The following is a 19444-nucleotide window of genomic DNA, read 5'->3' on the forward strand; positions in this document are numbered from 1 at the left end:
TTCCTTTTACATGAAAGTTGCGAGACTAATTATATATCACAGGATACACAACTGCAGGTATGCATATACATTTAGCACACAGCTGCAGTTATGCATGTACATTTCAAAAACTCCTGTACGAATAGATCACTACAGTCTTGCAACATTGGTGAATATCAACGTCACACAGACCAAACAACGTGAGAAAATGACTTTAGCATGCATGACCAAAAGTCCCCCAAGTCTTCAGGAGGTAACTCCTTCCTTAAGCAAGAAAGCATAGAGGATGAGGAACATCATGGGGGAGGGGAGGGAGTGCAGAAGATCTAAGATCCAGGTTTCCATTCTGACAAAGAAATGGATTTTGAAATGAACTTGTGATTTAACCCTGTCATTTGCTCAAGAGAGGAGGAGAGGAGAGAGCGAAGCATAGCAGCATCACAGGGTACTTATAAACAGTTTCTTCTTCCTACAAGAAACTCCTTATCTATTTTCATCTGATTATTACAAACCTGATGCACAGATGGTGGCAAGTAGAACAAATTCCAGAAGCCTACAAAGATTGGGAGGTGGGAGGTCATCATGTTAGCATATTCTCAAAACTTATCTTCTGAATTTATAACTCACTCTAACAAAAAATGTGAAATACGAGGTCGGAGGGAAAGTTTAAGAGGTAGAAAAACTGGCAAAATACAGTAATATAATCCACAAGGGAGCAGAAGAATAAGAAAGATGACAATGCTGTGGAAACCCTACAGAGGGGTCATTTAAAAGATGTGAAATAGCAGGAACGGCATGCACAGTGAATCAGAAGGCATGCTAGGCTAAGGGTGCCTCAAAAGCATGAGGAAAGTTGATGCAGGTAACATACCATTATTAGAAAAAGAGAGTATAAAATGAGTGCTGGCTGCTCTGTTGCTACTTACAGTGTAGGGGAGGGTGTGCGTGTATGTTCGCACAAGTGCAACAAGCATGCCACAAATTGGGGGAGTAAGGGGAAGTATTACGAGTTCATTTGGAGTCTTTGAAAAGATTGGCAATGGAGGGCAGACGAGAGGAAGAAATAAAGATGTACACACATACACGAAAAAAGAACTGTCTGGTCTGAGGAAAGGCTGGTTCTAGAAGAAATGCCCTGCTGCTGCTGCTGCTGCTGCTGCTGCAAGATAACAGTGTTTCAGAATCTGACTCTTCTGTTCAGAAGAGGGAAAACCAAGGCTAGCTTCTTAAGGCAGTGGAGATTAGGGAGCAGCTCAACAAGAATGCAAAGTGAGGCAGGTTTTATCCGGTGCCATTAAGGGCATCAGAATGGAAGACAGACAGAACTGACCCAAACACACAATCCTTCACAAATCTCTTTGGCTCTAAACTGTTTCCAAGCTGACACTATAGTTGGGGCAGGGGTGAAGTGTCAAGAGAGATCTGCCACTTTGAGGAAGGTAATATGCCACAGATGGGGCAGATGGGGAAAGTGCCAGGAGGGATGGAAAAGGAGCATCAAATACTAAGGCTGCAATCCAAGACACACTTACACTTACCTGGGAATAAGTCTCGTTGAACCCAATGGAGCTTACATCTGAGTATGTATTGGATTGAAGCCTATGTCATTTCAGTATTCTTTTTGGGGGGGGCAGGGATTTTAGCAGATTTTATGGGTTCCGGCAATGGTACCCACACGGGGGCCGGGGAAGATGACCACAGGGAGAGGATGGAGGAGATGGGGGAGGCCTTCAGTCTTTTGAGGGGTGAAGCAGAATGTGGCAAGGCATGTGTTCCCCACTTGGAAAGGAAAAGAAAGGGAGGAAAGGGCCCTAGTGATGGGGGAGGCAAGGGTGGATAAAAGAGGCTGGCTCTTCCGGAGAGGGTACCCCAGTTCTCCAAGAGAAAAAGATGCCAATTTCGGGCAAGGTCCTTGTCGGGACTGGAAAGGAAGAAGAGGGGGAGTGCCTCGCAAAACCTGGAGCCGGCGTCCGCTTTCACTCACCCGGTGCCGCCGTCCACGACGCATGGGGGCAAGTGGCTCGCCATTTTCGGGCGGGGGGGAAGGGGAGGTGGGAGACCCCGTCTCGGGCCCTCTTCCCCGCCTGGGAAACCCCAACCGCTGCCGCCACAGCAACACTATGTACCCGACTATCCCTGACAGCACCAGTCCCAGCACGCTTGCGTCAAACCCACGCTTCCCCCCTCCCTGGGTTTTTTTCTTTTTCTTTTTTTTAAAGCAGCAAGCTGCGGTGCCCCCCTGGCGGCCATTTTGGGATACGGCACAACCAGGCCTCTGCCTGTCGCTTAGCAACAGGTGGGGTTAGAGTTGGAGCCGTAGTTAGGAAAGGGAGAGAAGAGAGGGGCGGGCCGACCTTCCTCAATGGAGGAGGATAGAGGCCGGGCGAACGTGATCTTTAAAAGGACAGAACATCTCGTCTGAAAGAGATCAATTTGCTTGTATCCACTACTTTATAAATAAAGTGCAAATTCGTACACACACACACACTTTTTTAAAGGGCAACGTTCTGATGTTTACCCAAAAAAATGTTATTACCTTCCAATGCCAATAATTATTCTTCCAGGGATTGTGAATGCAAGCACCTTTTTATGTTTAAATTTAATCTGCGTTCAACTGTTTTTTCTCTCTATTTCCTTCTTACATGTTATAGAACTACATGGTTTTTTATTAAATAAAAAGTTTTTTAAAGTATAATGAGATCCAAAATTGGGGTATTCCAGTCCATCTGGGCAACAGAGCCAGCCACCACCTTCCTGGTTTTTTCTTCCTCTTTCCCATACATTTTCGTTTTGTATCTTGGCTTTTAGACTGAAAGCCTGAAGGCAAGGCCCATCTCATTATTGATTTTCCCCTCTGTAAACTGTTCTGGGAGCCTTTTTTGGCTGAAGAGTGAGGTACAAATAATTTAAATAAGTAAAATGCCACCCTGGGCTCCTACTGGGAGGAAGGGCAGAATATAAATATAATAAATAAAATCAATAAAAAATAAAACGAGCAGGGAAGAGAGAGATTTAAGTTCTTGGGGCTTCAGGGCTTTTCTTTGGGGTTTGTTCTGCCACAGTGGTAGGTGAAGTAAAATTCTTTAAGCCAGTGGTACCTTTGCTTTCCAAACTTTTTCCCCCACATACCACTTGAAAACTGCTGAGGGTTTTGGCAGACCACCTAATGATTTCTCTGCTTTGCTGGTTACAGGATTTTTGGACATATTTGTGCAAATTTCTATACCTCAGCAATACCTTTCATATCTTAATAAGAACATCAAGGAAAGTGACGTTAAATAAGTTCCTGATAAACCTTAACAAAAGTTCCAAGACTTTTAATCTGACCACATTATGTACCTTCATTGCTTGCCTGAGGAGGACTTCATTTCTCTGAATCCTCATTATGGTTTTGCCATAATTTCATTTATATGAGCACTGCTTCCTTATCACAAAACACTGGAAGATGGAAAAAACAGATAAAATTGAATTACATTTCTTGGGGATCTCCCCCAGCTAATTCATTATTGTACTAACAGACTTTGAACGGTTGTATGGCTTGAGTGAAAGCGTTTTGCAACAAAGTTTTTTACTCAGAGTAGAGCCATTGAAATTAATGGATGTAAGCTAGGCATGTTCACTAATTTTAATGGGTCTTCTCTGAGTACATCTAACACAGGATACAATCTATGCTTAGGGTTTTGCTGTAAAATAACAGGCATGGATAATTTTCTGCTATAAGGCTGCCATCCAGGCAGCGTTAATAGTCTGGGATTTGTTTACTTGCTAACTGTTGTCCCCTCCCTTCAGTCCCAAGTAATTCTTAGTGTAAGTCAACTTCTGTCTTGTATGCACTGATTAAATTCCCCTCAACTGACTCCCTCCAAATCCCATCCACAAAACTGCATTTCTGACTCATTTAAGTTATTGCTCTTGTATTAATTGCTGACTGTTAAGACTCCTTGGTAGTCCCATGTGTGGACAAGAAGGCAGGGTAGAAATAACCTCACCTCCCCCCCATCTTTTATTTATTATTTATTTATTATTATTTATTTATTTCATTCCATTTCTATACCACCCCTAGCCTATGGCTCTCTGGGCGGTTCACAGCAAGGAATAAAATACAATACAGTAAAAAGAAATCAGATAAAATCCCTAAAACAGACAGCTAAAGCATTTAACAACTTGATATAAAATTAACTTAACATTAAGCAATTAAAATGCCTGGGAGAATAAAAAGGTTTTAACCTGGTGCCGAAAAGATAGAAGAGTAGGCGCCAGGCACACCTCATCGGGGAGACTGTTCCACAATTCGGGGACCACTACTGAAAAGGCCCTAGATCTAGTAACAGCCCTCCGAGCTTCCCTATGGGACGGGACTCCACACACACCCATATACACAGTGATGGCAAGATCCCTTGGGAAAACTACACCTCCCATTGTTTCCCACACTCCATCATGCTGTCAGACAGCATAACAGGGCAACAGAGGATGAAGTCCTCTTTTTCTCTTATTGCTCGCCTCCTGTGACATCACCAGTTAAGAGAAGGAAAGAGATGGAGGGAAGCATGTTTGGAGATGGGGAGGCTGACACAACATTTTTCTAATTTTACCACTCCCCCCCCCCTCTGAAAATTCTCAAGTCAGTGTTCTGAGGAGAGCTTTAGATAGCTCACCCATCTCTGCTAGTCAGTTTGTGTCAGGTGGTTCTCCTCAGTGGTGGTGCTTATCCACATCTGCATCAGGTAATTCAGTGGGGAACAGATGAGCATCACCATTAAATATACATAATACATACACATCCAGATGTGCATCCACATCTGCACATCTGGAGCTACCTTGCTAGATGGCAGTTAATACACGTAAGCAGCAGCAGTTTAGGGCTTTAGAGGTTAGCCTTGACTTGCAGAGGTAATGTTACAAAGTTGCTGTCTCAAAGAGACGGTGGGCTAAGACTGATAAACACGTTGTCTTGGTAATGTTATCTATGCCGACAAGGAGAGAGAGGGAGAAGCTTTATACTACAGGCTTGCCTTTATCATGCCTCCGGAATCCTCAGCCGCTGCAGAGTCTCCATCTACAGTTGTAATCACTGCAACTGTTAGACTAACCTTCAGGGCGAACTTTTTAAAAGTATACACCAGGAACTAAGAGGAGGTTGTAAAAACTGCGAAAAGGTAAGAATGGAGCGATATTTTTGAGCAGAACGTGGAAAGCTTCTGCTTCAGCTACATACCGCCATCTTGACTCACCGGTCCCTAATGCACGTAAGCCAATCCAAGTAATGTCACAAGCTCTGCATTCATAATTTTCATTAAATATCATGCAAAGTTATTTTACATAGTTTTCTCTGAACGTTTCACAATAAGGTTAATGGCAGATCTAGATAATGGCTACATTTGGCACCCAAGAACACACATAGGTGAGTCCAGTAGTGTAGTGGCAAATTCAGAAGTGTAGGGTCCCTATATTACAGTTGCACCACACACCTTCACAGCCATGCCAATTTCGCTAGTCTCCCTTGCTCTCCATGCCATCTCAGAGTTCACACTCCACTACAACAGATGTCCCTAGGAGTCAATCTGCATGAAAGGGGAGACTGTGGGTTAGCTACTGAGAAAGGTCTGTTTAGTGGCTGACTCACCTCCTTTCACTCTGATTGGCTCCAATCAACATGAAAGGACAAGAACTCTTCAGAGTGGCTAATACGCTCCACTTTCATGCTGATTGGCTCATACATAAGAACCTGGCTGGGTCATGTTCCCCAAAAAGTAAGGGATCAACACACACAGCGGCATCACTAGCGGGAATGCGGGGGGGGGGGGCGGACCTCCGGTGCGTGCCCTCCCAGGGGCATGGACGAGGTGGCTGAGCTTGCGTGTGCCCGCATGCGCACGCGCACTCAAGGCCAGCCACCCCGTCCATGCCCCTGGGAGGGCACGCACCAGAGGGGCACCCAGCCGGAGAAGGCCTGGGAACGCCGGCGCGCCTCCCTCGCCCCGCCGACACTGCTCCCAGTCTCGCCCGCCCGTCTCCGAGGAGGAGTTGGAGCAGCCTTGCCGGGCAACGGCGTGGGGCGGGGTGGCTCTGGGTGTCACCCCCCTCATGGTGACACCCGGGTGCGGGCCGCACCCTCCGCACCCCAGTAGAGACCCCTCTGAACACACACACACACCAGCAATGCTGGACAACTATACCTCTGTAAAGGTCCCCGCACTTGTAGTGTGAGTCGTTTCCGACTCTTAGGGTGACGTCTTGCGACGTTTACTAGACAGACCATATATATGGGGTGAGATTGCCAGTTCCGTCCCCAGCCTTTCTTTACCCCCCAGCATATGCCGGGTACTCATTTTACTGACCACGGATAGATGGAAGGCTGAGTCGGCTGCGTTACCGCCACTCTGCGCCATGAAGGATGGCTGTAGATGACAGTATTTGCCCTAATTGTCCTGTGAGTGTATAAAAGAAATATAGGGTAGTCAGATATACTTTTCCTCTCCAGTGGATAAAAACAAGAACTGATTGAGCAACTCCATTTCTACCTTTTTAAAGAAATTCAACAAGTTCTGGAATCTTGGAAATGAGGGAGGAATTATCCCCTTACACAAATTTAACATTAAAGTTTCTAGGATACTCAGCATCTCTAGGTACAGCTGGAAAAGATGACCTTATAGGCCCCTTCCAACTCTATGATTTTAAGACCATTGTATGACAGTGTGTAGGCAGGCTAAATGGACCAACAGCCTGAATCAGAGTCGGTATAAGGCAGCTTCATACGTTCCAGCCTTGCCAATTTCATCTGAATATGTTTCCTCTTCATGCATGGGCATAGTAAGATTTCCTTCCTCCCATCATTGAACAGCCGCAGCAAGACAGAGGTTCTGCTGTTGTATATGCATTTGCTTTGTGCCGAGAAGCTACATGTGGCTAGCTTATTTGTCAGTTTCCCCAGCATTGTATAACAAGATGTAAATGCAATATGAAATATGAAATAACTTGTAGTTATGTATGGTTCCTCACACATAACTACAAGTAAATGGAAATGGACTACCTTCAAGTCGATGCCAACTTATGGCAACCCTATGAATAGGGATTTCATGGTAAGAGGTATTCAGAGGGAGATTACCATTGCCTTCCTCTAAGGTTAGTCCTCCCCAGCTGGCTAGGGCCTGCTCAGCTTGCCACAGCTGCCAACTTCCTTGTCTGCAGCTGCCAACTGGGGGGCAACTGGGCTCCTTGGGACTATGCAGCTTGCCCATGGCTGCACAGGTGGGAGGGCACATAACCCCTGAGCCACTCACTGTGGGGGTGATCTTTAGCTGCCCTTTTACACCCAGGTGACAGGAGCAGGGATTTGAACTCACAGACTCTGGACTCCCAGCCAGGCTATCCTCTAGTTGTATGCTTTTCCCCATATGTAAGTGTTTCTGTGCAAAATCAAAAAGCATTCTGTATTGTGGCTGTTTATTGAGTTATTATAGATCTGCCATAACCATGTAAGCCATTCCTTGGAGCAGGGGCCTGTCTTTTGCATATTGTTGTGAGTTTGGGGGTTGGAATGGATGATCCCTGTGAGAATGGCTGGGAACTGGAGGTAGGCAGAGAGACTAGCTGTCTGCACCATGGCTTTAGGATGCCTCCTGTAACCCCGATGGAAAAGCTGGATATTGGACTGCTGATGCCTTGAACCCCTCTATCCTAAACTCAGGTTGGAATGTGTGTAAATAAATAAACTATATTTCATAAAGACACCACAGTCTCCACTGACCTTCTTCCGAAAGGAGACCAAACCCTGGACAAGCACAGGGACCTCTGGAATCTCACCGCTTGGAGATTGGGGAGGCGCACAACAATATTTTATTCTGTCAAGTGTCATATTCAGTGGTGATCCCACTTAAATTAGGGCTGCAGTATTTAAGCTGCAATCATATACCCAATTACCTAGAAGTAAGTGCTATTTACTCAATGGGTCTTAGTTCTGAGTAGACTGCATAGGATTGTGATGTTAGTTAATTGGTCAGGTCGATTACTTTTAAATCAGATACATCAGACTTTGACCTGGAAATCCAGCTGCAACGGTAAGTGTAACATCATGACTGTAAATTGTTGGGAAATCACTGATTGAAGGCTGCAATGCTATGCAGAATAAGTTCCACTGAACTCAATGATATTTACTCGAGTAGATATGCACAAGATTGCATCCAGCCTTTAACAAAAGCCATACTCTCTTAGCACTTTTGTAAACAAGGTTAATAGGATTTTTTTTCCAGTTTTTGCACCTTTCTTCACAGGGGTGTTTTATTGCCATATTCAAAACAGTCTCCAGTAGCAACTGGTTTCCCATAAATTGGTGGCACCTGTTACAAGAAAAGCTGTTCAGCAGGAGCTCATTTGGAGAGGAAGAAACAGAAATAACCATAAGGTACGGAACAATTGATTTTCTGTCTCATTTAGATTTGAGGGGAAAGTGTTGAATATAACTGTCATTTTTGAACTACTGTTGTCCACTTTAAAACAAAGATTTGCTTTTTTGAACAGAAAACTGCTGAGTTCAATGTAGTCTTTTCTGGTTTGGCTGTTCGTTTTCATCCATCAGTATATTAATGGGCTTTGAACACTGAATGCATTTTGGCACATTCGCGATTGCAAAGCTAAACTTTCTGTGATCCAGAAGCTCACAGTCACAGGTGAACTTTTGAAATTATGAAATCAAAAAGGAAAACCTGCAACACCAACTTGTAAGGGTAGCTGCTATTATTATTGTTGTTGTTGTTGTTATTGTTAAAAACAATATTGCAGTTTGATTCTGTTTTAGAGTCCTTTGTGTTTGTTATCTTGCTTACTCTCATAACAGGGTCTGTCATCCTTCTCACAGTAAAGAAAATTAAGCTGAACCTTGGCAGCAGAGAGAGTAGAAGAAAGATTTTTCAGGATACACCACAATGGGGGAATGGGGGATGCAGATTTCCTCATCCCAGCTTCAATCTACAGGGTTCAGAATAAGAAACATTTATTTACAGCACAATCCTATTCATGCCTACTCAAAAGTCATTCTTACTGAATTCAATGGGGCTTACTCTAGGTTAGGAGGAATTAGGATGCAGCCTTATTCAAAATATTTATATCCTGCTTTTCAGGCAATGCTCACAAAGCAGTTTACGTAGAAATATGCACCAATTTCCAGTTATTTAGATGCTGCTATTGTGGCAGTTCCACCTGAGGTGACAAATAGAATGTCAAACCCAGCGTTGTGGGATCAATTCCAGTTAATGTGGCCTGATGATGTGGACAAGATGCTTTCAGTGATGCGCCTGACCAGGTGCTCATTAGATCCTTGTCCATCCTAGCTTGTCAAAGCTAGCTGGAATGGGGTGACTGAATGGGTCACAGGTGTATGCATCTTTGTATGATGGTGTGATACCCACTGCCTTTAAAAAGGCAGCGGTGTGTCCACGTCTGAAAAAGCCCACACTGGGCCCAATGGAGTGTAACAACTATACAGCAATCACCATCACCCCTTTCTTAGCAAGAGGGTGGTTGCAGAGGAAGTGCAGGTATTCCTGGATGAGAATGATTATCTAGATCCATCACAATCTAGATTCAGGCCTGGTTTTGGAAAAGAATCAGCCTTGGTTGCCCTGATGGATGATCTTTATCGTGAAAGAGACAGGGGGAGTGTGGCCCTATTACCTCTGCTAGATCTCTCAGGCGCATTTGATGTCATTGACAATAGTATCCTCCTGGACCGACTCACTGGGATGGGTATTCGTGGCACTGTATTATGGTGGTTCAGCTCTTACCTTTAGGGTAACATTCAGAGAGTAACACTGGGTAAGTGCTCCTTGACCCCCAGGCACTTCTGCTATGGTGTTCCGCAGGGGACTATTCTCTCCCCAATGCTATTTAACATCTATCTGAAGCTGTTAGGCGCGCTCATTAGTTTTGGAGCAAGGTGTCAGCAGTATGCTGATGGCACGTAGCTCTATTTCTCCATAATGTCTGAATTGGGAGAGGCTGTGAACGCTCTGAATTGGTGTCTGAATGCTGTAGTGGACTGGATGAGGGCCAATAAACTGTGTTTGAACCCTGTGAAGATGGAGGCTCTTTGGGTAGGTGGTTACCATGTCTGGGAGATAGGTAAGTTACCTGTTCTGTTTGCACTCCCTCTGCAGGACCAGGTCGGTGTTTATCACTAGAGGCCCAAGTGTCCTCTGTGGCTAGGAATGCCTTTCACCAGCTTTGTTTAGTTCGTTAGCTATGGCCATTCCTGGACAGGGATAGCCTGACCTCTGTAGTGCATGCGTTGGTAACCTCAAGGCTGGATTACTGCAATGCGCTATATGTGGGGCTGCCCTTGGCCCTGTTTCAAAAGTTCCAGCTGGTGCACAATGCAGCAGCCAGACTGCTGATGGGAGCACATGGCCGACATGTGCCACCACTCATAAAACATCTGTACTGGCTGCCCATCCACTACCAAGCCAGGTTCAGGGCCCTTGAATTAATTTACAAAACCCTGAACAACTTAGGTCCAGGGTATCTTAGGGACCACCTGATTCCTTATATCCCAGTTCAATCATTAGATCATCTGCAGGAGAGTCTTTGGTCATCCCCTGAGTTGGCGAGGCTTATTTAACATCAACACGAAATTGAGCCTTCAGGGTCATCAGCCCAGTCCTCTGGAATGTTCTGCCAACAGAGATTCAGCAGGCACCTTCTGTTTTAACTTTTAAACGCCTGCTGAAAAGCTTTCTGTTCCACCAGGCTTATACAGGCAGTTAAGAAGATTTATTGTATTTTTAATGCTTTCACTGTATGGTTTTTTTATTGGCTGTAAACTGCTTTGATGTTTTTAACAAAATACTGGTATACAAATATATTTACAAATAAATAAAATACATTAAAACTGTGCATGGAAATATAAAAACAATATGCATCAATTAAAACAAGATAATAAAACAGCAAAAACAAACTGCAAGGAGGGTGGGAACTGTTTGAAACTAGATCTCCCCTCCCTTCAGGGCAACAGGTTCATTAGGTAGCCCTGTGGTGGCAGTTAAGGGGATGGGAGAAGCCACCTCACCTGGAACTTTGGGAGCCAGATAATGGGCAGTTCTCCAGCATGTTACACTCTTCCCTTTCTCTCTTCCCCTCAGGGCAAGATGGTCCTCTTCCACATGTTAACAGGCTCTCCTCACATATTAACTGGCATGCACATTCCAACATTAGACACAATCTTAATATATACTAGTATAGATTTGGGTTGCAGTGTCACCAATATGCGGATGACACTCAGCTCTATCTCTCGTTTAAATCTTCACCAGAGTTGGCTGTGGAGACCTTGTCCAAGTGCCTGGAGTCCGTGAGTGGATGGATGGGAAGGAATAGGCTGAGGCTGAACCCTGACAAGACCGAGGTACTACTCGTGGGGGACAAGAGAAGGTTGGGAACTGTTGACCTGAAGTTCAATGGGGTTAGTTTACCCCTGAAGGACCAGGTCCGCAGCCTCGGGGTTGTACTTGATTCCAAGCTGTCCATGGAAGCTCAGATTTCGGCAGTGAGCCGGGCAGCTTGGTATCAACTACACCTTATATGTAGGCTGCAACCCTACCTTCCTGTTCATCAGCTTCCACTGGTAGTACATGCCCTGGTCACCTCTCGATTAGATTACTGTAATGCGCTCTACGTGGGGTTACCCTTGAAAACGGTCCGGAAAGTACAACTTATACAAAATGCGGTGGCTCGACTACTTACAAACAGTCGCCCCTGGGACCACATCACGCCAGTGTTGTTCGATCTACACTGGCTTCCAGTTGTTTTCCGGGCCCAATTCAAGGTGTTGGTATTAACCTTTGAATCCGTATACGGTCTCGGCCCACCAATTATGCCGCCTGACAAGATCGGCCATACAAGGCCTTCTCTCAATCCCGCCAACCAAATTAGCTAGGTTGGCGGGAACTAGAGAGAAGGCCTTTTCAGTGGCGGCCCCCACCCTCTGGAACTCCCTCCCACAAGATCTTCGGCACGCCTCTTCCCTGAATATGTTCCGCAAGGCCTTAAAGACCTGGCTTTTTCAACAGGCTTTTGGGACTTCTGGGGAAGCTTAATGTTCTTATGATTGAAATGCCTCCTACCCTGTATTGTTATCTTAATTTATATTGTTATATTGTATTTTATTGTATTGTATTTTGCTGCATTTTACTATATGTACGTTGCCTAGAGTGGCCATCGGCCAGATAGGTGACACATAAATTAAATTTTATTATTATTATTATTATTATAGCATCCTTACCCACATGCCATTTCACTCATGATGCAGAGATTAAAAATGTGAAAAGAGTCGACATATACTCATATTTCAGTGTTTGACAGAGGAAAACAGGCATGCTTATTTTGCATTATAATACAATCCTATGCACAATTACTCGAAGTAAGCCATAACAAATGCAGTGACACTCACTTAAATAAAGAAATAAATAAAATTCTAAGTGAATGCACACAGGACCACACAACAGGGAGTTCATATTATGGCAGTAAGCATGTAAAAATAACTAGCTTGTGGGCTCGTGGGGACATTTGTTCCCCCTCTCCCCAGCTCCTGCAGGTATGGCCAGCTGGCTCCAGTATCTCATTTGCCAGGGCAGGTAAACAAATCAGAAGGCAGTATGAATTCAAGGGCTGCTGTCCTAGGATAACTAGGGCTGTAAACACACTAGTCGCCAGAACAAAGTGTTTCCATGAGTCATACCTGGAGGGTGAACAGGTTGATCTGCTGATCAGATGCAAAATCTCTTTGAAGCTGAATTTTTTAAAAAAACACTCAAGCTGATCCCACCAGATTTTAGAGTAAAAGCAGGCGGAGTGTGACTAGCATTGTGTGCCCCCACTTTTAGAAAAGAGAGGTGGAGACAAACTGGAATCAACAGAACAGTGAGTGTGTTTCTACCTTAATACAATCAGAGAGCTGGCATAATCCAGTGCTATACAGCAGGGGTGGGCAGACTTCAGGATTGTCAAATCTATTTTGGTTTTTTACTGGAACACCAAGATCTACCCACCAGAGCCAGGTGCAAAAGTTGTTGTTATTGTTATGTGCCTTCAAGTCGATCACAACTTATGGCAACATTATGAATCAGCAACCTCCAATAGCATCTGTTATAAACAACCCTGCTCAGATCTTGTAAATTCAGGTCTATGGCTTCCTTTATAGAATCAATCCATCTCTTCTTTGGCCTTCCTCTTTTTTTACTCCATTCTGTTTTCCCCTGCATTATTGTATTTTCTAGAGAATCATGTCTTTTCATTATGCATCCAAAATATGAACAGTCCATGGTATCCGCAAAGCTCTCCTCTACCACCACATTTCAAATTAGTTGATTTTTCTCTTGTCCACTTTTTTCACTGCCCAACTTTCACATCCATACATAGAGATTGGGAATACCCTGGTCTGAATGATCCTGACTTTAGATTTCAATTATATATCTTTGCATTTGAGGACCTTTTCTAGTTCTCTCCTAGCTGCACTCCCCAGTCCTAGCCTTCTTCTAATTTCTTGACTATTGTCTCCATTATATTCTCATGGCTACGATATATAGATGATATATTTATGATTTGGCGAGGCACAAATGATGAGTTGAGGGATTTTTTTCAATTGACTGATGTTCAAGAGACAACTTGCAGTATTGAATAGGTCAATTTCTTGGACATCATAGTCAAAAAACTCCATAAAGAGTTTAATTACTACCATTTATAACAAACCTACTGATAGAAACACTTTTCTTAAGTATGACAGTTATCATCCTGCTCATCTCAAGAATAATCTACCATATAGCCAATTCTTAAGAATAAAGCGCAATTGTTCACCTAGATTACATCCAGGAATCCCAATCTTTAGCACAACATTTCTATGATAGAGGATATCCTGTTAAGGTGGTGAGAACAGCTATGAATAGAGCTAATGCCTGTAAATGTGACATTCTGTTATGTCCTCAAAAAAGAACAGTGCAGAACCGCACAGCATGCATCCTTCCATTCAATCAGATTACTAAGATACTTCAAACATATATTCGCTCCAATTGGCATTTGGTCCAGGATCTGCCAGGCCTAACAACACGACCCATGGTAGCATTTAAAACAACAAGAAATCTCAAGGACTGGTTGATCCATACAGAATATGCAAGGAGTGACAATAACAAGTGTCAATCTACGATCTTTCATACATCTAAGCCAACAGGACATCATCCATGTGGCCACTGTTCATACTGCAAGTTTACTCAAAAGAAAAAAAAATTGTGAATCCCAACACTGGAAAGCATATTCAAATCCAAGATTTTTTTACCTGTAATTCTGTAGAAATCATGTATCTGATTTCTTGCCACTGCAATCAGATTTATGTTGGGAAGACATCGAGACCATTAAAAATCAGAATTGGGGAACATCTCCATATATGGTAAGAGCAAAATTTACAGTGTTAGAATTAAAGATCAGCGTGCCTCTTGAGCACACATTGGAATTTGTTTTCAATACCAGAACTGACCTGAGCACACAGTCCTTTCATACAAAAGTCCATTCCTGTGCTGGTACAGACCATACAGTTAAAACACAGGCTTCTGCCAAAGAATCCTGGAAACTGTTATTTGTTAAGGGAACTGGAAATTATAGCTAAATGAGCAATAAACTGCAGTTCCCAGGATTCTTTGGGAGAAATCATGGATAACTGAAAGATCGCCTCACCCCTTCAATACCCAGCCAATCACTGCTTTCTGCAGGTGAGGGCCTCCTGCAGATACCATCTTATCAGGAGGTCTGTTCTGCACAATATCGGAAGCAGACCTTTAGTGCAGTGGTACCAACACTGGAATTCCCTCCCCTTAAATATTAGACAGGCACCATCTCTGTTATCTTTTGGTGCCTACTGGACCTTCCTCTTTCAACAAGCCTTTTAAGTAGATACCTTATCCCACTCTGTGTCTGTTTTGGAATTGCTTTTAAGCATGTTTTTAACATTTTGTAAAGATGTTTTTAAGATGTTTTGTGTTTTAAATGTTTTATCTCTTGTTTGCCGCCCTGGGCTCCTTTTGGGAGGAAGGGCAGGATAGGTATTTTATTATTAATAATAATAAATGTGCTTTAAACAGCCTCATTTCAGCAACCTAAAAAGTTGTTTTGGTGTTTCTATTGTTAAACAGTTGAGAATCATGCATTTACAGTATCTTATGCTATAGAAGGTATTCGTACACAGAAATGTTAGAGCTCCCTTGCAGACTGCTTCCCATCACAAATGACCCACATTTGCTGTGTGTGTGGCTCATGGAAACAAGTGTCCCTCCTGGCTCTAGCTTGCAGGGAATGACATGAACTCTTAGTTAGAAAATGAGCAGAAAAAAGTTGACAAGCAGCTTCTTCTGCCCTTGGGCTGCTATTAAATTTAAACATTTCATTCTCAAGTATGGCCCATATACCCCTTCCTTATGCAGCATAAACTGGCCTGCAGGGTGCTGACTTGAGCTAACAAAATATACTAATCATTGCCTAGTATGAGGGACAGCTTTTGTACCATATATGTTGGGGGAAAGAGAGATGTGAACACCTACCAAAGATGGAGGGGGCGCTACTTTTATGTTTTTACCTGCAGTGAGTGCAACCTGCAGGTGCTGTTAGGCAGTGTTGAGGCAGCGTTGAGAGCTCCAGGGATGCCCCCAGGCTCCTCAGATGCCAAGAAAAGAGAATCTAATTTCTTTCCCTCTAGAAATGGAGCTGCTGTTGCACATACATGCACTATAATGCTCTTAACTGACAGCCTCATGCTCTCTGCTTGAACATACACAAATGGATTGAGCAACGTTTGATTCAGGTCCCAGCCTGGACTATAGCACGGATCATTCTTTTCATTCCTTTAGGAAAGCAGATATTCCATCTTCCTCTGTTCTTCTACATTCCCACCCTTAGTCTGGAGAGATCTAAATGTCCTAATTTCTAGTCTATTATATCAGGATAGATTAGGCTCTTAAAGCCTTCCTCACTCTGCATGGCTGCAAACACAGTGTAACATACATGCTACACATGCAACCATTTCTAGTTCTCCGATGACACGTGTTTCCAAAACTGTCAGTGAGAACAAGCCAGGATCAAATCACTTTCTCAGATCCTGGCTTGCTCTCAAACCAGTGTTTAAATAAACCACGGTTTCCAGAGTTGGCTGTCATGGGAATTGTGGCACGTTTAATATCAAAAGCTTTTCCTCTTCATAGATATAAACAGGTTTGAAGAGGCCCTGGCCACCACCACCTTTGCCACCCTTGCTTTGAGGGGCTGCTCTCTCCTCATCTGCCATCACACTTTGGGCACTAGCTGCCTAAGCAGCTGGCTGGTTATCTGGAGCAAGCAAGGGTGCCTGCTGGTGCCAAGGCTGCAGCTGCCCGCTGCTGTTTTTATTTAATGTACTAACTTCTCCAAAATGAGTGCAGTGAGAGGAGCAGTAAGCTCAGCCCCTCAGAAGCCAACTGTGGAGTTGTGGGCCAATGAGGGCACCAGAGCAGTCCACCCACTCACTGCTGTGCCCTCGCTGATCCTGCAACCTCAGAGGTAGCAGAGCTTGTTGCCACATTGCAGTTGCTTCAGAGAAGTAAACTAAATTTTTAAAAAGCAGCAGGTGACTGCTGCCTCAGCTTCCAGGTGCAGAGCTTCCTAGTGCACCACGGCTTCCCTCCACCAGCAGGCTGGTGGTTGTTTGGGAGCACTTTGACAGCAGACGGCCCCCAAAACTATGCCCTGAAGTCCATGCCTAATAGTGCAGAAGAGGGGAAGTATGAGAGATCAAGGCTTGCCACGGCTCATTTTCATAATGGCAAATGAGTTACATACCTATTGCATCTAGAGTGGTCAGGTGAAAGAGGGCAGGAGTCTTGGGGATTTCAATGGGTGTAGCCAAATTCTCTTTTCTACACATTTAAAACTGCAGGAGCCCTGTTCCCTTTTTAAAAAATCCAACTGCTCTAAATATAACTGAACTGAGACATAGGGTTGCTGTGGAGGTAACAAGGGGAAAATCCATTTACCACCTTAAGCGCCTCAGGGAAAGGCCAGGATACAAATGTGATAAATCTGTGCTGTAAACTAGGACTGAGATCCCTGGGAACGGAACTTTTATAAGCTGCTCCTATCAGACTAAGGTTCACACAGAGATTTCATGCGGGTCTGGTGCTACTCACAGACCCTTTAATACCTTCCAAAAAATGTTAATTTTCCAGGGAGGAAAAGGCCAGGGCAAACTGATTATTATGGCAAGGTACCTCTCCATTGCCGATAACTCCAAAGTCAAAAGCTCCACATCAATAGAAAGAGCTGCAAATAGGCTCTCCATATTTTTATTGGGATAACGTATGAATATATAAATATGTACGGTATATGGAAGTTTTCCACATACGACCAACTCGTTTAAGGTTTAAGTAACAAGTGACCTAGAACTCATGACTGCCTAACATAGCCCTCTTGAGTGGTTTGCATGCTCCAGCACGTCCTATGAGAAATGCTGTTATCAATAATTTAAAGTGTTTTTCATTCTCTTTTCTCACATGGTTTAATGAGCAATGAGATGTTTAAAATGCCAGTTAATTATAACTGGCATCTGGGTGAGCAGCCATAGAAATAGGCTCCTATCACCTTTTTCTACATCTGCAGAAAGAGGTCTCATGCAAATAAGCTGCTTCAATTTGCTATCTTTCTTTTATGCTTTATGCTTGGTTAGTCTGAGCCTTTTTGGTTGGTTACCAATGTGCCATTCTTCACATATTATGTTCTGACTGTTTGCAAATTGTAGTTTTTTCTTTCTAGCTGTTCAATCTCATCTCAGTCACATCATAGGGAAGATATTTGTGGGCATAGTGGTTAGTGTGTTGGACTATGACCTGGGAGACCAGGGTTCGAATCCCTACACAGCCATGAAACTTACTGGGTGACCTTGGACCAGTCATTGCCTCTCAGCCTCAGAGGGAGGCAATGGTACACCCCTTCTGAATACCGCTTACCATAAAAACCCTATTCATAGGGTCGCCATAAGTCAGGATCAACTTGAAGGCAGTCCATTTCCATCAAACAGTGAAAAGCATAAAGATGCCTTACATTTATTCAGACTATTGTCCATCTAGTCTTTCCTATTCCTGATAACTGAAATCCTTTTATTGGAGATTAGGACTTTCTGCATGCAAAGCATGGGCTAGAGACCCTCTTTTCCACCACATCTTAATAAAGTTACTTCCAGAAGAGATGGACTACTGCACCGGGGGGGGGGGGGCGACAACACATCCTCATATTGTACAAGCAGTTTAAAATATTTAGATATATTTGCCTAAATTAAGATTAAGTATACATCTCAAAAGTATTTCCTTTCCCAATTTTCCACTTGGCGATGATGGCTAGAAACTTGTTCTTCCCAAAACTAGTACCTGAGATCCTGTAGATTCAGTTGCATGCCAGATTTAGAATTAGAGGCTATATTATTCACAGTTGGGAAAGAGCCATAGCTCAATGGCAGCACACATGCTTTACATGCAGAGACCCCTATATTCAGTCTCTGGCTTCTCCTGGTAGAGCTAGGAAAGACTCTTGTTGAAAACTGTGGAGAGTCATTGTCAGTCAATACAAAAAATGCTGAGCCAGATGGACCCACGGCCTGACCCAGTACAAGGCAGCTTCCTGTGGTTCCTAGATCTCTGCACATTTCTACCCCACCATCCCCATGCACTTTGCTTCTGAACTAGCCACTTAACAGAGGATATGGATGCTACAGATATTATCTTTAGAAAACTCTGCATGCATTTAGTGCCTCACATCTGATTGGATGGGGTGGGGGGCTCAGGCCTCTCGGTCTGGTCTTTGGGAATCTCCCCAGCCCCCCCCCCAGCCTTGATTTATTTGCACCCTCCTTAACTGTTTCTGCCTGGCTAGAATGTGTTCCTGAACTCTAATAATGCCCCATACTTGCCTGGATGGAGGACAGAGGTGTGTGCGTAGAAACAATCAATGGTACAAAGTTAACATTTGTATTCCTTGCTCTGCCCAGCACTGGGAAGTGACCCCCCCCCAAAGGTTTCCAAGTAGGGAATGATGCCCTTGAGTAAAATAGGTTCTTCCCTTCTGCTACAGAAAATGGGCACAGGGAATTATTGGGGAATGGGGTGAAGGCAGCTGTGGGCACACTTCAGTAACAACGATAAGGATCAGGATACCATTTTAGTATGTCTCCTTTCAACCTTTTCATTGACTGTATTGTAACATTTACTACTACATTTTGACTTTTTTTTTATTGCCCTACCCCTATGCCTTTTAAGAGTTTGGCATGCAGAAACTGAGGAGGCGAAGCTCTTCCAGTTACCATCCCTGGAAAAATATCTCATGATCAATTTGCCTTCTGGAAGTCCTGTTAACCACACTCAGTACTCCCTCAAAACAAAACTGTCTTATATGTCCCATGCTAAGGAATGTATAGCTG

At 43.8% G+C, this 19444-nt stretch overlaps 1 protein-coding gene across 5 annotated transcripts in view; it reads right to left on the reverse strand.

Moving 5' to 3' along the window:
- Window positions 1-7746, reverse strand: part of ACTR3B (actin related protein 3B) — a 43739-nt gene extending 35993 nt beyond the window's left edge. For 2 of the 5 annotated variants that reach the window (XM_061586300.1, XM_061586299.1), the window contains exon 1: window positions 1964-2281. In XM_061586300.1, the coding sequence (XP_061442284.1) occupies window positions 1964-2007 (44 nt within the window). In that variant the 5' untranslated portion in view covers window positions 2008-2281. Of the gene's footprint in view, window positions 1-1963; window positions 2282-5447; window positions 5544-6155; window positions 6175-7726 lie in introns of those variants that run through there. The other 3 variants (XM_061586302.1, XM_061586303.1, XM_061586297.1) reach the window with 3 other exon arrangements.
- Window positions 7747-19444: the final 11698 nt, after the last annotated feature.

The sequence above is a fragment of the Rhineura floridana genome, chromosome 10 (genome assembly GCF_030035675.1).
Source record: "Rhineura floridana isolate rRhiFlo1 chromosome 10, rRhiFlo1.hap2, whole genome shotgun sequence".
Classification (NCBI taxonomy): Eukaryota; Metazoa; Chordata; class Lepidosauria; order Squamata; family Rhineuridae; genus Rhineura; species Rhineura floridana.